The 15,917-nt window shown below is 24.4% G+C and overlaps 2 protein-coding genes across 2 annotated transcripts; one reads left to right on the top strand and one right to left on the bottom strand.

The window, feature by feature from the left end:
- Window positions 1-762: 762 nt before the first annotated feature.
- On the top strand, window positions 763-8,281 carry LOC127278148 (mitochondrial intermembrane space import and assembly protein 40). Its single transcript, XM_051299709.1, has 2 exons — window positions 763-928; window positions 6,559-8,281. Exon 2 carries the CDS (start codon window positions 6,586-6,588, stop codon window positions 7,021-7,023), a length of 438 nt encoding a protein of 145 aa, XP_051155666.1. The 5' UTR covers window positions 763-928; window positions 6,559-6,585; the 3' UTR covers window positions 7,024-8,281.
- A 320-nt stretch (window positions 8,282-8,601) lies between these two features.
- LOC127278138 (peptidyl-prolyl cis-trans isomerase FKBP4-like) lies at window positions 8,602-15,166 on the bottom strand. The gene is made up of 5 exons (XM_051299697.1): window positions 15,002-15,166; window positions 12,288-12,621; window positions 12,067-12,187; window positions 9,537-9,784; window positions 8,602-9,327 (listed from the first exon to the last, which is right to left on the bottom strand). Exons 2-5 carry the CDS (start codon window positions 12,618-12,620, stop codon window positions 8,803-8,805), a joined length of 1,227 nt encoding a protein of 408 aa, XP_051155654.1. The 5' UTR covers window position 12,621; window positions 15,002-15,166; the 3' UTR covers window positions 8,602-8,802.
- Window positions 15,167-15,917: the final 751 nt, after the last annotated feature.

Raw genomic sequence — 15,917 nt, forward strand, 5'->3', positions numbered from 1 at the left:
ACTCTGCTCTAGTGAAAAATTAGTAACTTTTAATTTTAACAATAAAGTCACTAAATTTTCACTAGAACAGGGTGCGGTAGTTGACTAGAATTATGGAAAATGGGTATTTTGTCGTGTGGGGAAAATGGAAACCAACCTTTCATTGGACAGAAACAATGTTGTTAAATTTATTATTATTACTACTGAGTTATCTTGACTTAATTTTTACTTTTTTATTATAAACTGAAATATTTGATTTTGATACAATAAATAATTTGCATTTTTCAATTTATTTATTATTTAAATATGTTAAATCCTCATCCATAACTGCAAAATGGAACTGAATTCCATGCAATTAATAATTAGATAAATAAAGTATATTTAATTTATTTATAAAATCCACCTTTTTGAAAGTCACTGTTTAACAACAAAAAATTTGTCTTTTGCGATTTTTTTCAAAATTTATGGTGCCTTCTTGCTTCTTACGTCCAGTGTGACTCGTGGTGGGGATACTCTCGTCGTTCATTATGCTGACTCTACATTGGCTGCATAAACGTGACTGTGCTTAAAGCATAGAGATAATATAAATAGAGTAGACAAGGTATAGGCGGCTGCGTAAGAGGGAAGTGTCCTGACATAAACAGAATGGGTTGGAAAGAGAAGAAAGATTTAACACCAGTATCTGTCCTTCAATAAGCACCAGCGCAAGAGAGACACCTACTGGTGCTAAAATCGCGTTCTCTTTCTATCAAACGGACGCCTCTATACAGACCATCTCCACTCTATTTATATTATCTCTATGGCTTAAAGCCCGACTGTACTTACAATCTATTGTAGAAACACTTTGATATGACTGATTAATTTGTGGTTAAGTTAAAGGATAAAATTCAAAAGATTTTAAAGAATTTCTTAAAATCTAATTTCTACAACTACAACACTTTTTGAAGTAGTAAGTTTGTCTAAAACTAATTCCTCTATATTGACATGAATTCTACGATCATTAGAGCGAAAATTAATTAATTGTAAATACAAAATTGAAACTAAATATTATAAAAAATGTCATCAGAAATTTTGAACTCATTAAATTTGAATTGTGAATTAATTTTATTATATAATTTTTTTTTGATTTTATTATTGTCAATATTAAAAGTACGATTAAATTAATTTTCTAAATATACAACTTATATGTATGCTTGAAATATATAATAAAATTTTTAATGTCTGAACTTGTTTGAGCAGACGACGAAAAATTGGGTAAATTTGTAAACATAACATTTGCACGTGACTTATAGGATAGATTAGATTTTATATTTATGAGGTAAAAAATGTTTTTTTAAAACTATTTGAAATAAATATTTTTTAAATATACATTTTTTATTTCTAATCAAAATGAAATTTAATTTAGAATAATCAAAAATATAAACACTTGACATTATGATTTTATATTTTTGATTATTATTATTAAAATTAAACTAATAATTCATTAAACTAATTAACTTTTAAATTAATTGAATTTTAATTTAATTCTAATTTTTTTTCCATTCAAATTTTATAATCGATTTAAATTGCTTAAACTTTTAATCAATTCTACTTTTTATTGGTCAAAACAAATGTATTAATTAAAATATAAATCAAATGCAATCTATGAAAAGATTAATGGCTTTAAGTTTTAATCTGAATTTTATTTTATTCAAATTACTATTTGTCAAAATTTTAATTTACTTAATTTTAAAATTATTCAAATTAAAATTGATTTAAGTTTCAAATTATTCAAATTTTTAATTATCCAAATTTTAACTGATTTAAGTTTCAAATTATTCAAAATTTAATTTACCCAAATTTGAATTGACTTTTAATTTTAAATTATTCTAATAAATTATTCATATTATTCTAATTATTCATCTAAATTTTGATTGATTTAAATTTCAATTTATCAAAAATAAAATTTATCCAAATTTTCAACTGTTAATTCTTCAATTATTGATTAAAAATTTCAAATAATCCTCATTTAAATAAATAAAAATTCTTTATTTTGCATATTAATCAGTTTTCATTATTAGTTTTTTTTTTAATCACTTTTTTGTCACCTATTTTTGGTAAATAATTCACCTTTTTACAAGGAAAGAAAATAATCAAATTTTATAAAAGCATTTTCAAATTTTGTAAAAGTATTTTCAAGAAAGTGGAAAATATTGTAAAAAGCGAAATTTCCGTATAAGAAATACTAATCTTTAATAAACTTTGATGAAATTTACTATAGTTATAATGAAATTTTGTAGAATGTATTTGATTCATTATTAAATGATATTAAATTTTATTATAACTATAGTAAATTTCAAAAAAGTTTATTAAAGATTAGTATTTCTTATATGGAAATTTCGCTTTTTACACTATTTTTCACGACTTGAAAATACTTTTACAAAATTTGAAAATGCTTTTATAAAATTTTAAATTTATTTTCTTTCCGTGTACCTATTTTCAAGAAATTTTTTGTTAAATTATATAATAATAAAATGCTTGGTCTGTCCTTCTGTCCTAACTTGAAGTTGGCCTTTTCTGATTTCACGTGTTTTTTTGAATAGTAATCTTAATAACGTGTCAAATTTTAACAATTCTTTTTCTCATTTTTGCCAAAGTTGTATAATTGTGTTTCTAAATTTCGGAATAAGTTTCTTTAAAATTCCAAATTCGAAAATTCAATTCACGAAGCTGAAGTACACAACGTTTACCAACGAAATTTTTTTTAAAGTTGTATATTCATTCAAAAATTGTATACAAATACAAAAAATTTATGATGAGAAAAAAGATGCGCCAGGAAATTTTGTACAAGATAGTAATTTGAAAAAAATTTATTTTTAAAAATTAATTTTTAAGGTACCAGAGGCCAACGAATACCTATTAAATATTAATTATAAAAGCACAGACCTCGAATCAACTTAAAGACACAAAAAGTCGTTTTAGTCGATTTATATTCCAAAAAAAAGTGGATTTGTTTTTTATTTTAACAAAAATATTTTACAGATTTTTAAATAAAAAAATTATTTTTTTAATAATAATCCTTTTCGAAGGGTTAAAGTTGGAATTTTTAGAAATAATTAAATTTCAAAAGATATTGTTAATTTTCAAACAATTATTAAATTTTACAGAACTAAAAATAATTTATCAAACAATTTTTGGAAAACATTTTTTAAATTTAATTGAATTTTCAAAGATTTAAAATTGAGATTTTTGAAAGTAATTGAAACTTTAAGTGTTTTGTAATTAAAATTTTAGATGATTTCACTAAAAATTTATTAGAAAATGCGGACAAAATACAATAATTTGAAAATCATTTTTAATTGAAAACTGGTTTCAGATAGTTGAATTTTCAAAGAATATTATTAAAATAGTTAAAAATAATTGAATTTCCTTAGAGTTATAATTGAAATTATTAAATTTCAAAAAAAAATTTCGATGGAAAATTTTAGAAATAATTAAATTTTAGATGCTTTTAAATTCAAATTATTGAAAATTCAATTAATTTTTAATTCAAATTTTTGAGAATAATGGAATTTTATTTGATTTTAAATTTGGAAAATAATTAAATTTCAGTTCATTTTGAATTGAAAATTTATGAAACTGAAACTGGCACCCAGTTATCAACTTCAAGTTAATTTTTGAAAAAATTTATGTTGGTACTAACATATAAACAAATGAATGAAACATATAAAACAGTTTGACAATTCTTACGCAAATTACGAAAATCCTTAGGTTATAATTTAAAAACAAAAGAATGAAATTCAATCACATTCAAACCACGTCATCAAACACTGAATGGAAATATATGATTGATAAAAATAATAAAAATAAAAATTAAATTATTAATATTTATAATAAAAACAATAAAAATAGAAGAACAAGTAATATTTAATCTAGATTTAAGTTTTAGTCAAGGCGAAAGTTATAAATTTTTTTAGAATTTTTTTTGCAATTTTCCGGAAAAAAATATTTTTTGAAGGGGCTGATGTCCGCGTACCGTCTTCTAATGATTTTTTCGTACTTTCTAGGAGTAAGTGGAAGCTAAAAAAAATTAATTCATATTTTAATTTTCGTCAAGGCGAAAGTTATGAATTTTTTTCGAATTTTTTTTGCAATTTTCCGGAGAAAAACTTTTTTTGAAGGGGCTTATGTCCGCGTACCGTCTTCTAACATTTTTTTCGTACTTTATAGGAGTAAGTGGAAGCTAAAAAAAAATAATTCATATTTTATTTTTCGTCAAGGCGAAAGTTATGAATTTTTTTAGAATTTTTTTTGCAATTTTCCGGAAAAAAACATTTTTTGAAGGGGTTGATGTCCGCGTACCGTCTTCTAATGTTTTTTTCGTACTTTGTAGGAGTAAGTGGAAGTTAAAAAAAATTATTTTATGTTTTAGATTTCGTCAAGGCGAAAGTTATAAATTTTTTCCGAATTTTTTTTGCAATTTTCCGGAAAAAAACATTTTTTGAAGAGGTTGATGTCCGCGTACCGTCTTCTAATGTTTTTTTCGTACTTTCTAGGAGTGAGGGGAAGCTAAAAAAAATTATTTTATGTATTAGATTTCGTCAAGGCGAAAGTTATGAATTTTTTTTGCAATTTTCCGGAAAAAAACATTTTTTGAAGGGGTTGATGTCCGCGTACCGTCTTCTTATATTTTTTTCGTACTTTATAGGAGTAAGTGGAAGCTAAAAAAAATTATTTTATGTTCAAGATTTCGTCAAGGCGAAAGTTATAAATTTTTTTAGAATTTTTTTTGCCATTTTCCGGAAAAAAACTTTTTTTGAAGGGGCTTATGTCCGCGTACCGTCTTCTAATGTTTTTTTCGTACTTTCTAGGAGTAAGGGGAAGCTAAAAAAAATTATTTTATGTTCAAGATTTCGTCAAGGCGAATGTTATAAATTTTTTTCGAATTTTTTTTGCAATTTTCGGGAAAAAAACTTTTTTTGAAGGGGCTTATGTCCGCGTACCGTCTTCTAATGTTTTTTTCGTACTTTCTAGGAGTAAGGTGAAGCTAAAGAAAAATAATTCAAATAATTTAATTTTAATTGAAATTTTGGATAATAAATTAATTTAAGTTCATTTTTGATTGAAAATTTGGATAATTAATTTTGAATAGAAATTTTAGAAAATGATTGAATTGCAATTAAAATTTTTCAAAATAATTGAATTTTAATTGATTTTGAATTGAAATTTTGAAAAATAATTGAATTTCAATTAATATTAAATTGAAACTTTGGAAAGTAATTGAATTTTACTTGATTTCGGATTGAAAATTTTGAAAATAATTGAATTGTAGTTGATTTTAAATTGCAAATTTTGGAAAATAATTGAATTTCAATAGGAATTTTTAGAAAATAATTGAATTTTAGTTGATTTTCAATTGAAATTTTGGAAAATAATTGATTTTAAATCGAAAATTTTGAAAATAATTGAATTTTAGTTAATTTTAATTTGCCAATTTTGAAAATAATTGAATTTCAATTGAAATCTTAGAAAATAATTGAATTTTAGTTAATTTTCAATTGAAATTTTGGAAAATAATTGAATTTTAGTTGATTTTGAATTGAAAATTTTTTAAATAATTGAATTTTAATTGAAATTTTAGAAAATAATTGAATTTTAGTTGATTTTGAATTGAAGTTTTGGAAAATAATTGAATTTCAATTAAAATTTTTCAAAATAATTGAATTTTAATTGACTTTGAATTGAAAATTTTGGGAAATAATTGAATTTTAATTGAAATTTTGGATAATAATTAAATATTTAAGTTCATTTTTGATTGAAAATTTGGATAATTAATTTTGAATAGAAATTTTAGAAAATTGATTTTTATTTCATTTTAAATTGAAAACTTGGTAAATAATTAAATTTTAAATTGAAAATTTTGGATAATTATTGGATTTTTAATTGATTTTGAATTAAAATTTCGGGTAATAATTGAATTTTAGTTTATTTTGAATTGAAATTTTTAAAAAATAATTCAATTTTATTGTGATATTTTTTTTTAAATTATAAACACTTGTTACATTTCATAAAAAATTTAATTGAAAAATAATTTTGATATAATTGAATTTGTGATGTATTTAATTAAAATTATTAAAAATAATTAATTTAGTGAAGAAACATTTTAGTTCAAAATTTGTTAAATAATTGAATTGAAGAAGATCTGAAGAAGATATAAATTTTATACTAAAAAAATGTATTTTATTTACATTTTTTTTCAAATGTAAAAAAAATGTCGCATTTTATTAAAATAAGTCGATAAAAGTCGTATTTTTGAAAAAAGTCGGAAAAAGTCGTATAATCCGAGGCCTATAAACATATAATTTTCATTATTATCATTTAATATGTAATAATATTCTAATAAATTAAATTATTATTGATAATATTAATTTGGCGCGCTTGCGCGCGTTTAATTTTGCTAGTGCTTTTATAAAATTTTAAATTTATTTTCTTTCCGTGTACCTATTTTTAAGAAATTTTTTGTTAAATTTATTAATAAAATGTATATTTTATAAAATCGAAACTTTAGAATTTAAAGTGATCCAATTTTAATTATTACAGAATATTTGGCAATTTGATTTCAAAAAGATGCCTGTAATTTATAAAGAAGGAAAGGACACAATTATTTTCAATTCTGAGGAGGAATATGCGACCCCTAGTAAAATTAGTCTCCCTGAAATAGAACCAAGTCCCGGTCTCATTTTGTCTAATGGGGAAATAAATTGGAATTGTCCTTGTCTTGGTGGTATGGCAACAGGACCATGTGGCGTTGAATTTCGAGAAGCATTTTCCTGTTTTCATTATTCAACATCCGATCCAAAAGGCCATGAATGCTATGATGCTTTTAAATTAATGCAAGGTTGCATGACAAATTATCCTGGATTGTATGGCAATAAAGAAATAAATATGGATGAAACTGCTGATAATGAACAAACATCAAAAGAAGATAATATGAAAAGTTTAAATGATAATGAAGTATTACACTTACAACAAGAAAACAAAACAGAATTAGTGAGCAAAAAGTAGTTTATAAATAAATTAGATAATGTTTTACAATACTTGTAAAAAAAAAATCAAAGCATTTTTATTGCATAAACTCCTATTTCCTTCAGTGTTTATATCTTCTACATTATTAATTCAATTTTGATCTGCAACGACTTATTTTTATCGTAAACACGCTTTTTTTATGAAGGTAATTTACAGAAAAAGTCAATCATTTTCTTAAATTTTGTTAAAAATAATGAGAAATTCCAGAAAATTTATAAATACCTCCTAAATCGTCAGTCTAATTAAAATATGTGTGACTTTAACAGTTAAAAGGGACCTTACGTCCGAAATCAAGTTTTCGAGAAAAACGACTTCAAAGTCGAAAATGATGCTCCTGCACGTTGAAATCGCTTGAAACTCTTTACTCAGGGGTTTTTCTGGTCGCTGATTATGAATCTGCCATCAGATTTTCAAAATTCAAAATGGCGGATCCAATATGGCACCTGAAAAAATGAAAGAATCATATGGATTCGCTTCAAACATATTGTAAGTTTAACAAATTGAAATGAAACTTGTTACTCGGGGGGTTTTTGAGGTCGCTGATTATGAATTTGCCATCAGATTTCAAAAATTTTAAATGTCTTAAAACTCGTTTAATAATCTGATGTAAAATTCGTAATCAGCAATCTCAAAAACTCCCCGAGTAAGAAGTTTCAAGCAAATTGAACTAATTTTTAATTTTGTCATCCGCCAAATTGGATCCGCCATTTTGAATTTTCAAAATCTAATGCCAGATTCGTAATCAGCGACCTCAAAAACCCCTGAGTAACGTGTTTCAAGCAAATTTGATCAATTTTTATTCACCTATTTTCTACTTAAATTTCTTACGAATTTTTTAACCAGTTGCGTCCATCTTTGAAACGTATTTGTACAAAGACTAATGAAGCTGGAGATGTGCGGTTTGTTGCATTATAAAGAACACATCTTTTTCTATAAGAATCAACAGAAAAGTGAAAATTAATTTTTTCGGACATAAGATCCCTTTTAACTGTCCTGGTCACATGTTATAAATACATAATTGTTTATAAGAAATTACCTTTAATTTATTTTAAAGAAAATTGAAATCAGTCAACTACATCTGGAGATAATTGTAAATTATCATAAATCATGATTTATTATTTTTTTTTTCGAAACTCAAAACATTGAAATTTAGCTATAGAGTTAAAATTTTTAAAGTGGACCACCCAAATTAAAGATGTACTGTATTTGCTTGGAAATATAGAAAATTAAAACATTATTATGAGTTGAAAAACTACCTCAAAGGATTTTTCAAAAAAAAAAAAATACTAAAGAAGTTACTATAAATTGATCACAAAAAATCTCTATGGGGAAGCAAAGTGTTTATGAAATGAACACAAAAAGTTTATACTTCAACTTGGCAGCGGTTTTTTTATTATTAATAATAATTAGTCAGGAAAATTATTTATTATTAACATCGATGTTAATATTTCGTAAAAAAAAATTTGACTCTTCAGTACTGTAAAAATTGTAAAAAGTTGTTTTAAGCAAATAAAATTTGAAATTTAAGATAATGTTTAAGGTACATAAAATCAAAAATTTATGAAATTTCATAACATATTTATTTAAAGACAATCCAAACAAAACTCTTAATTTTTCAACTTGACATCATTTAATGAAAAATTTATTTGTAGAATATTGAGAAATTTATTGTTGAATATTGAAAATTGTTGAGTTTTATTTAAGTTGTCATTCTCAAATAGTTTTATTTTAAATGTAATTAGAAAAAAGGAGATATCACTATTTCTCAGAAATATGATTATCTTTAGCAGCGAATTTATCAAATATATTTGAATAAAGTTTCTTCTCTGCGGCAAGTTGTTTCTTCTTAAGATTGTTACAGGCAGTTATTTGCTTCACAGCAGCGGTATTATTTGGTTCAATTTTAACCACCTGTTCAAAATCTTTAATTGCTATTTCAGGTGACGCTAAGGCAAGATGTGCCTGACCTCGTCGAAAAAGTGCCTTTTCATTACTGGGATCAATTTCCAAAGCTTTATTACAATATTCTTTTGCTTCATTATATTGCTCAATTTTTAAGTAGCAAAGTGCAAGATTTAAATAAGTCGCAAGTAAAATACTATCTCTTTCGATTTTCGAGTCGTCACTAAAAAGTTTATCGTAAGATATATAATTATTTATCTTTCGATACATTTCAATGGCAATATTAAATTTATTTTGTTTAAAATAATTTGTTCCTTTTTCTTTTAGAATTTTTGCTTGTTCAATTTTTTGTGGATTATCCATTGACCATGAATCAGGTGTCTAGATAAAGAAAATAAAATTATATAAGATAAATGTATTAGAAAAAAAAAATACTCGTCATTGAGATAATGCAACTGCTCTGTAAGTTGAAAAAAAAATGCTGGTCTTGTAAAAATTTTCAACAACTTAAATCAAAATACAGTTACAGTTGTTTTATCCAAAACTAAAATAGTTAAACGAATAAAACGAATAGAATAAAAATTATATACCTTTTCGAAACTTTTCAGCTCCACTTCATACACTACATCTGTATCTGGAGGAATATTAAATTCAGATTTTCCACTTTTTCCAAAGGCATATTTGCTCTTGATTTTTAATCTAGCAGTTTCTCCATTCTTTAGCTTTTCTAATGCTAATTCTACTCCTTTCACAACTCCTACGTCTTCTCCTTCTCCAAGATTAAATTGAACATCCCTTTCTTCAAAGAGTCTATCTTCGCATTTTCCCACCAAATGAACTGAAAGTTAAAACGTTAAATACCTTCAACTGCACATTTTTTTTAAAAAAATACACAAAGTAAATTCCAAGAAAAATTTACATTCCACATTTTAAATCAGTTAAAATATACATTTATTTTCTTCCTCAGAGAAAATTTCCTAGATAAACGAAGCGTTTGAAAAATATAATGCATTATTGGAACACTGAGCAAGAAAAAAATTAATAACTTCGTTTTAAATTAAAAAATGAAGCATTAGAATGAAGAATCATTCAAAGAATAGTTTAAAATAAAACGCGCACGGTGGGTCTGAATAAAGTTCAACCCAAAAGTGCTTGTGTATCAAAATTTCTTCCTGATTTCTTTTCTAGGGTGTCTCCTGATAACTTTGAGCCCAAAAAAGAAAAAATCGCTTGGGCCTTTTTTGAAAAAACTCATTTTTTCGATATTTTGAAAATATCACTAAACATATTTTTTAAGAAAATGGAAGGTTATTAAAGTTTTAAATCATTTAAATTCACATAAATCAAAAGTCCCTAGGTGCTGAATTCCATGCAACAAATAAAATCCACAAAAAAAACTTGAAAAACCGTGTAAAATGTGTTAAAAAGTCAGTTTTTTGAAAATTACTCTCTTCCATTGCATTTTAACCAGTTAAAGACCTATACGTAAATTAAAGCTTATAAAATTTTCTGTAAATTAAAAAAAAATTGATCGAATTATCTTTAAAACTGTTGGAGTTATGACCTGCAGAGTGCGAAAAATTTCCAAACAAAAAATAATAATTTCAGATTTTGTGAAATAACTAGTTTCCAGTAAATCTAAAAATACTTCTACTTTGAAACAATTAAAGTTGACATAATTTTGAGGAAATCAAAAAAAAAAAAAATAGCCTTCCAGCTTAATTAGAACCGAAGTTATAACCGTCTGAAAATTACTCTCTTTCGTTTTATTAATTTTTATTTCTATAAGATCAACTATTTTAAATTTGTTTAATTTGGACAATGTTAGTTCTAAAAATTATCAAGTTTTTGTTAAGATTGTTTAAAAGTTGTTTGTTCATAATAATAATATATTTCTTATTTTCTAATTTGATTAACTTAATATTACTGATTTTATAACTAACATTGTCCAAATTAATCAAATTTAAAATAGTTGATCTTATAGAAATAAAAATTAATAAAACGAAAGAGAGTAATTTTCAGACGGTTATAACTTCGGTTCTAATTAAGCTGGAAGGCTATTTTTTTTTTTTTTGATTTCCTCAAAATTATGTCAACTTTAATTGTTTCAAAGTAGAAGTATTTTTAGATTTACTGGAAACTAGTTATTTCACAAAATCTGAAATTATTATTTTTTGTTTGGAAATTTTTCGCACTCTGCAGGTCATAACTCCAACAGTTTTAAAGATAATTCGATCAATTTTTTGTTAATTTACAGAAAATTTTATAAGCTTTAATTTACGTATAGGTCTTTAACTGGTTAAAATGCAATGGAAGAGAGTAATTTTCAAAAAACTGACTTTTTAACACATTTTACACGGTTTTTCAGGTTTTTTTGTGGATTTTATTTGTTGCAAGGAATTCAGCACCTAGGGACTTTTCATTTATGTTAATTTAAATGATTTAAAACTTTAATAACCTTACTATTATCCATTTTCTTAAAAAATATGTTTAGTGATATTTTCAAAATATCGAAAAAATGAGTTTTTTCAAAAATGGCCCAAGCGATTTTTTCTTTTTTGGGCTCAAAGTTATCAGGAGACATCCTAGAAAAGAAATCAGGAAGAAATTTTGATACGCAAGCACTTTTGGGTTGAACTTTATTCAGACCCACCGTGGCGCGTGTAAATTATTGTATGGAAAAATATTAAGAAATTTTTATTTTAGAACGAGTTGAAGTGAAAATTTTAATTAAAAGTGATTTTGAGAAAAATTTAGTTTTTTTTTTTCAAAAACGGTTAGAAATAGAAAAAAATTTATGAGAAGAAAAAAAAATGCGCCAAGAAATTTCCTACAAGATAGTAATTTGAAAAAATTGATTTTTAAGATGCCAGGGGCCAATAATACCGCTGTAGAAATTTTATGTGCCGTTTTAATATTCGGCGGCTCAAATGTGGACTATAAATTTAATAAGAAATATAGAAAAATTAAGTTTTCATAAATTCCTAAAGAAATTTAGAAAAATCTTTACATGCCCAAATAATTTGAAAATTTTTTAAATAAAATTACAAAATAGAAAATTTTTGTGTTTTTTGTTAGTATTAAAAATAAATTTTTTTTTTAAATTATTAATAAATATACCATTCACTAATGCTCCATCATTTGGACTTGTCATATCTATTCCTTTTCGTAATTGGATTTTTTCAATACTACCATCCTTTTCTGGACTTATATCCATACCACTCCATCCTAACATTTCTATCTAAATATATATATATATTAATTAAATTTTCATTATTATGTTAATTAAATTGTTAAATGTTAGTTTTAAAAAAGAAACTTTTCTAATAAATTATAAAAACCTCAAACTTAAGAGTTGCATTAGGAGGTATTTTTGGTGGACTTCCTCCTTTTCCATATGCGTATTTTGGTGCACATGTAAGTACTGCAACTTCGCCTTTTTTCATAGTTGCTGTTCCAATTTCCCATGCTTTAATTACTCTTCCCTCACCGAGTTCAAATGAAAATGGTTCATTGCGATCTTTACTAGAATCAAATTTTGTTCCATCTAATAAGGTACCAGTGTAATGCACCTTAACAGTACAACCCGGCGATGGAAGTTCATCTCCTTCTCCTTCTTTTAAAATTTCTTTTAGGACACCATCGTCCTTTTCCAATGAAATATCTACAGCCATTCTGTTAAATAAACAAAAAAAAAGCATTGCAGTCTATACTTTACTGAAAATCTATAAATTAAAACATTTTTTAATTTTTGAAAAAAATCGTTTTTTGTATTTTTTGAAATAACTTTTTTCTTCATGAAAATTTTTAATAAATTTTGTTGCATTCCTGACATTAAAACAAATCGATTGGTGTATATAAAGTTTACATTTTATCAATATTTATAAAAAAAATGAACAACTTTTTAACTTGTTTTTAAATTAATTAAATTTCAAAAGTGCTTAGTCCATTAACATAATCTCAAACTAAAAAATTGTTTTTAACAACAAATAAAAGTATAAATAAAATTAATTTTATTAAATTTTGAAAGATTCAGTTGCACGGTTTTTAAAATAAATTATTTTGCGCAAAAATTTGTTATTAAATAATTGTTATTTCACTTATATATATATATATTTTGTTTTGTTTAAAGTTGGTGAACAGTTGTAATTTTTATCCAACAATAGTTCATTCTGCTCTTTCAAAGATATTCTGCAATTTTGTTCGTTAAATTTTATTAATAATTTTTTGTTCAATAGTTAGTAATCAAATCAAATTTTTAAATAAATAATTGAATTTATCACTCGGTCGTCTTAATTAAAATATGAAAAACAAATTGAACCATCACTTCGAGTTATTAATAATATATATTTAATAACGAAACTTTTAAGCCTTTATAGACCTCGATCGGATAAAAAATGACAATTCTACACTAGATTTATTGAACAAAGTACTTTTTCACTTTTAATATATTTTCAAGTGATTTCGATCTATATCAGTTTTGTATAAAACTAAGTTAAACGAAGCTCACCAAAATGATTACTCGGGGGTTTAAGGGGTCGCTGATTACGAATCTGAGGTCAGTTTTTCAAAATTCATTTCTAATTATTAAAATTTTGTCCGCCATATTGGATCCGCCATTTTGAATTTTGAAAAACTGACCTCAGATTCGTAATCAGCGACCCCTTAAACCCCCGAGTACTCATTTTGGTGAGCTTCGTTTAACTTAGTTTTATACAAAACTGAGATAGATCGAAATCACTTGAAAATATATTAAAAGTGAAAAAGTACTTTGTTCAATAAATCTAGTGTAGAATTGTCATTTTTTATCCGATCGAGGTCTATAAAGGCTTAAAAGTTTCGTTATTAAATATATATTATTAATAAAAAATTTAAAACTTGCCTTTTTTTGATTGTTTGACTTTGAAAAAATTAGCGAAAGTTAGGCGAATGTCTAAAAATCATTAAAATTTTCTTGAAATTTGAACTTTAATCGACTGTAACTCTGACAATTTTGAATGGATTTTATTGGTTGACCAATGCTTTGAAAGGTTACTTTGCTGTTACAAAAAAATTGCACGAGAAAAGAAAATTTAAAAATATGATTTTCTTACTCAAAAAACACACATTAATCAAAAAAAAAATTTTTTGTTCGAATGATAAAAAAAATTTGGAAATTTGTAAATCTGTGTTAGTATGTGACTTAATTAATGACGATGAATAAAAATATCCATCACGTTAACCATAAAATATTACGAAATCAAGAATTGTCAAAATTTTAGAAAAACAAGAGGAAAAAAAAACGACTAACTTTAAGTGTGGACAGACGGAATGAATGAATGAATGAATACGGAAATTATTATTATTATATAAGGTTAATATATTTATTGTAAGCGAAAATTTGTTGCTCAAACATAAAATTACTTTTTACAAATTTCACGTTAACATTTTTATTCCTGATTTACATGATTCTATTTGTTATGGTTAAATTTATATAGTTTAGAAAAAATGAGAAAAATTTTAACTATAATAAATTCTTATTAAATTATCTTTTAAATCATCTATTGATCGTTTAATACTGCTTCAAAGATTCTGAAATCCGGGATAATTTTTTTTAATTTTGATTCAGAGCTTTGTCTTTGAATTAAAAATTAAGTATTTATAAAATAAACTTTTTTTTTTGACAATTACTAAATTTCATAACAATCACTTAATTATTAATTCACTTCAAAAATTTGTATATTGAAATGCAAGTCATCAAACACCCGTCAAAGAGAAGTGCTACAGTTTGTAATATATGTGAAATTAAATTTACTTCAAATCATATACAATAATTTATAAACAATTATTTAAATTTTTTAATTAATAAATTATTTATTTTCTAACAATTTTCATGATTTCACACAAACACAAGTTGGAATTAATAAGAATTTTAAAAAAACTATTATTTCATAATAATTTTCTATTACATTGATTAACATAGTATATTTATTCTTTTTAATACTATTTATCTCTAATAGACAAATAATAAAAATAAACAGGAATTTTATTTATAAATTGATTTGTTTATACTTACTTTTCAATCTACTGCTTTTCCACTTGTTAACCCTAACAGTGCACTTTTACAATAAATGAATAGAGATCAGGGTTGAGAAGTAATGCTCTAAATCAGAGAAGAAATTTTTGAGGTGCCGTAAAAACTTATAATCATTAGTTGTCAAAATCACCACTTGTCCGAAAAACAATAAAGGTGCTTATATACCTCAAATTTCGATCAGATGAACATTATTTCTGGACCGTGAAAATGCGTGAAAAGTCATTTTCACGGCGGGTATTTTTGAATTGTTTTATACAAAAAATGTTTTCTTAAGAAATATAATATTAAATAATTGTTTTAATATGTAAGAACACTTTAAAATAGTGATAGAGAGATGATTTGATTAAAAAATTTAGCAAATTTTGCTTTAAAACGTTTTCTGCTACAAGAAAGTGTAAAATGACGATGTTTGTGAAATGGTTTGTACAGTGCTTCTTCCTTGTGAGTGTCTCTCAGAGTTTTGTTTATGTTATGTCGGTTCTTTTTAACTTGTAATAAATAATGAGTGCTGAAAATAAATCGGTAAGTTGAAATGTTTATCAAATAAATTTAAATTCAACTAATTGTTTCGAATAACTGAAAGAAACATGTACACATGTACACTGTACAAACCATTTCACAAACATCGTCATTTTACACTTTCTTGTAGCAGAAAACGTTTTAAAACAAAATTTGCTAAATTTTTTAATCAAATCATCTCTCTATCACTATTTTAAAGTGTTCTTACATATTAAAACAATTATTTAATATTATATTTCTTAAAAAAACATTTTTTGTTTAAAACAATTCAAAAATACCCGCCGTGAAAATGACTTTTCACGCATTTTCACGGTCCAGAAATAATGTTCATCTGATCGAAATTTGAGGTATATAAGCACCTTAATAATTATGATTA

The sequence above is a fragment of the Leptopilina boulardi genome, unplaced genomic scaffold (genome assembly GCF_019393585.1).
Source record: "Leptopilina boulardi isolate dan_hultmark-lab unplaced genomic scaffold, ZJU_Lbou_2.1 LbouV2_195, whole genome shotgun sequence".
Lineage (NCBI taxonomy): Eukaryota > Metazoa > Arthropoda > Insecta > Hymenoptera > Figitidae > Leptopilina > Leptopilina boulardi.

What these genes read in the sequence shown, in the direction of transcription:
- LOC127278148 (XM_051299709.1), top strand. Translation starts at nt 6,586, where the DNA reads ATGCCTGTAATTTATAAAGAAGGAAAGGACACAATTATTTTCAATTCT.
- LOC127278138 (XM_051299697.1), bottom strand. Translation starts at nt 12,620, where the DNA reads ATGGCTGTAGATATTTCATTGGAAAAGGACGATGGTGTCCTAAAAGAA. An exon ending in TGATGGAGCATTAGTGAATG is followed by an intron (nt 9,785 to 12,066) that starts GTATATTTATTA and finishes TTTAACTTTCAG; the next exon opens with TTCATTTGGTGGGAAAATGC. An exon ending in AGCTGAAAAGTTTCGAAAAG is followed by an intron (nt 9,328 to 9,536) that starts GTATATAATTTT and finishes TTCTTTATCTAG; the next exon opens with ACACCTGATTCATGGTCAAT.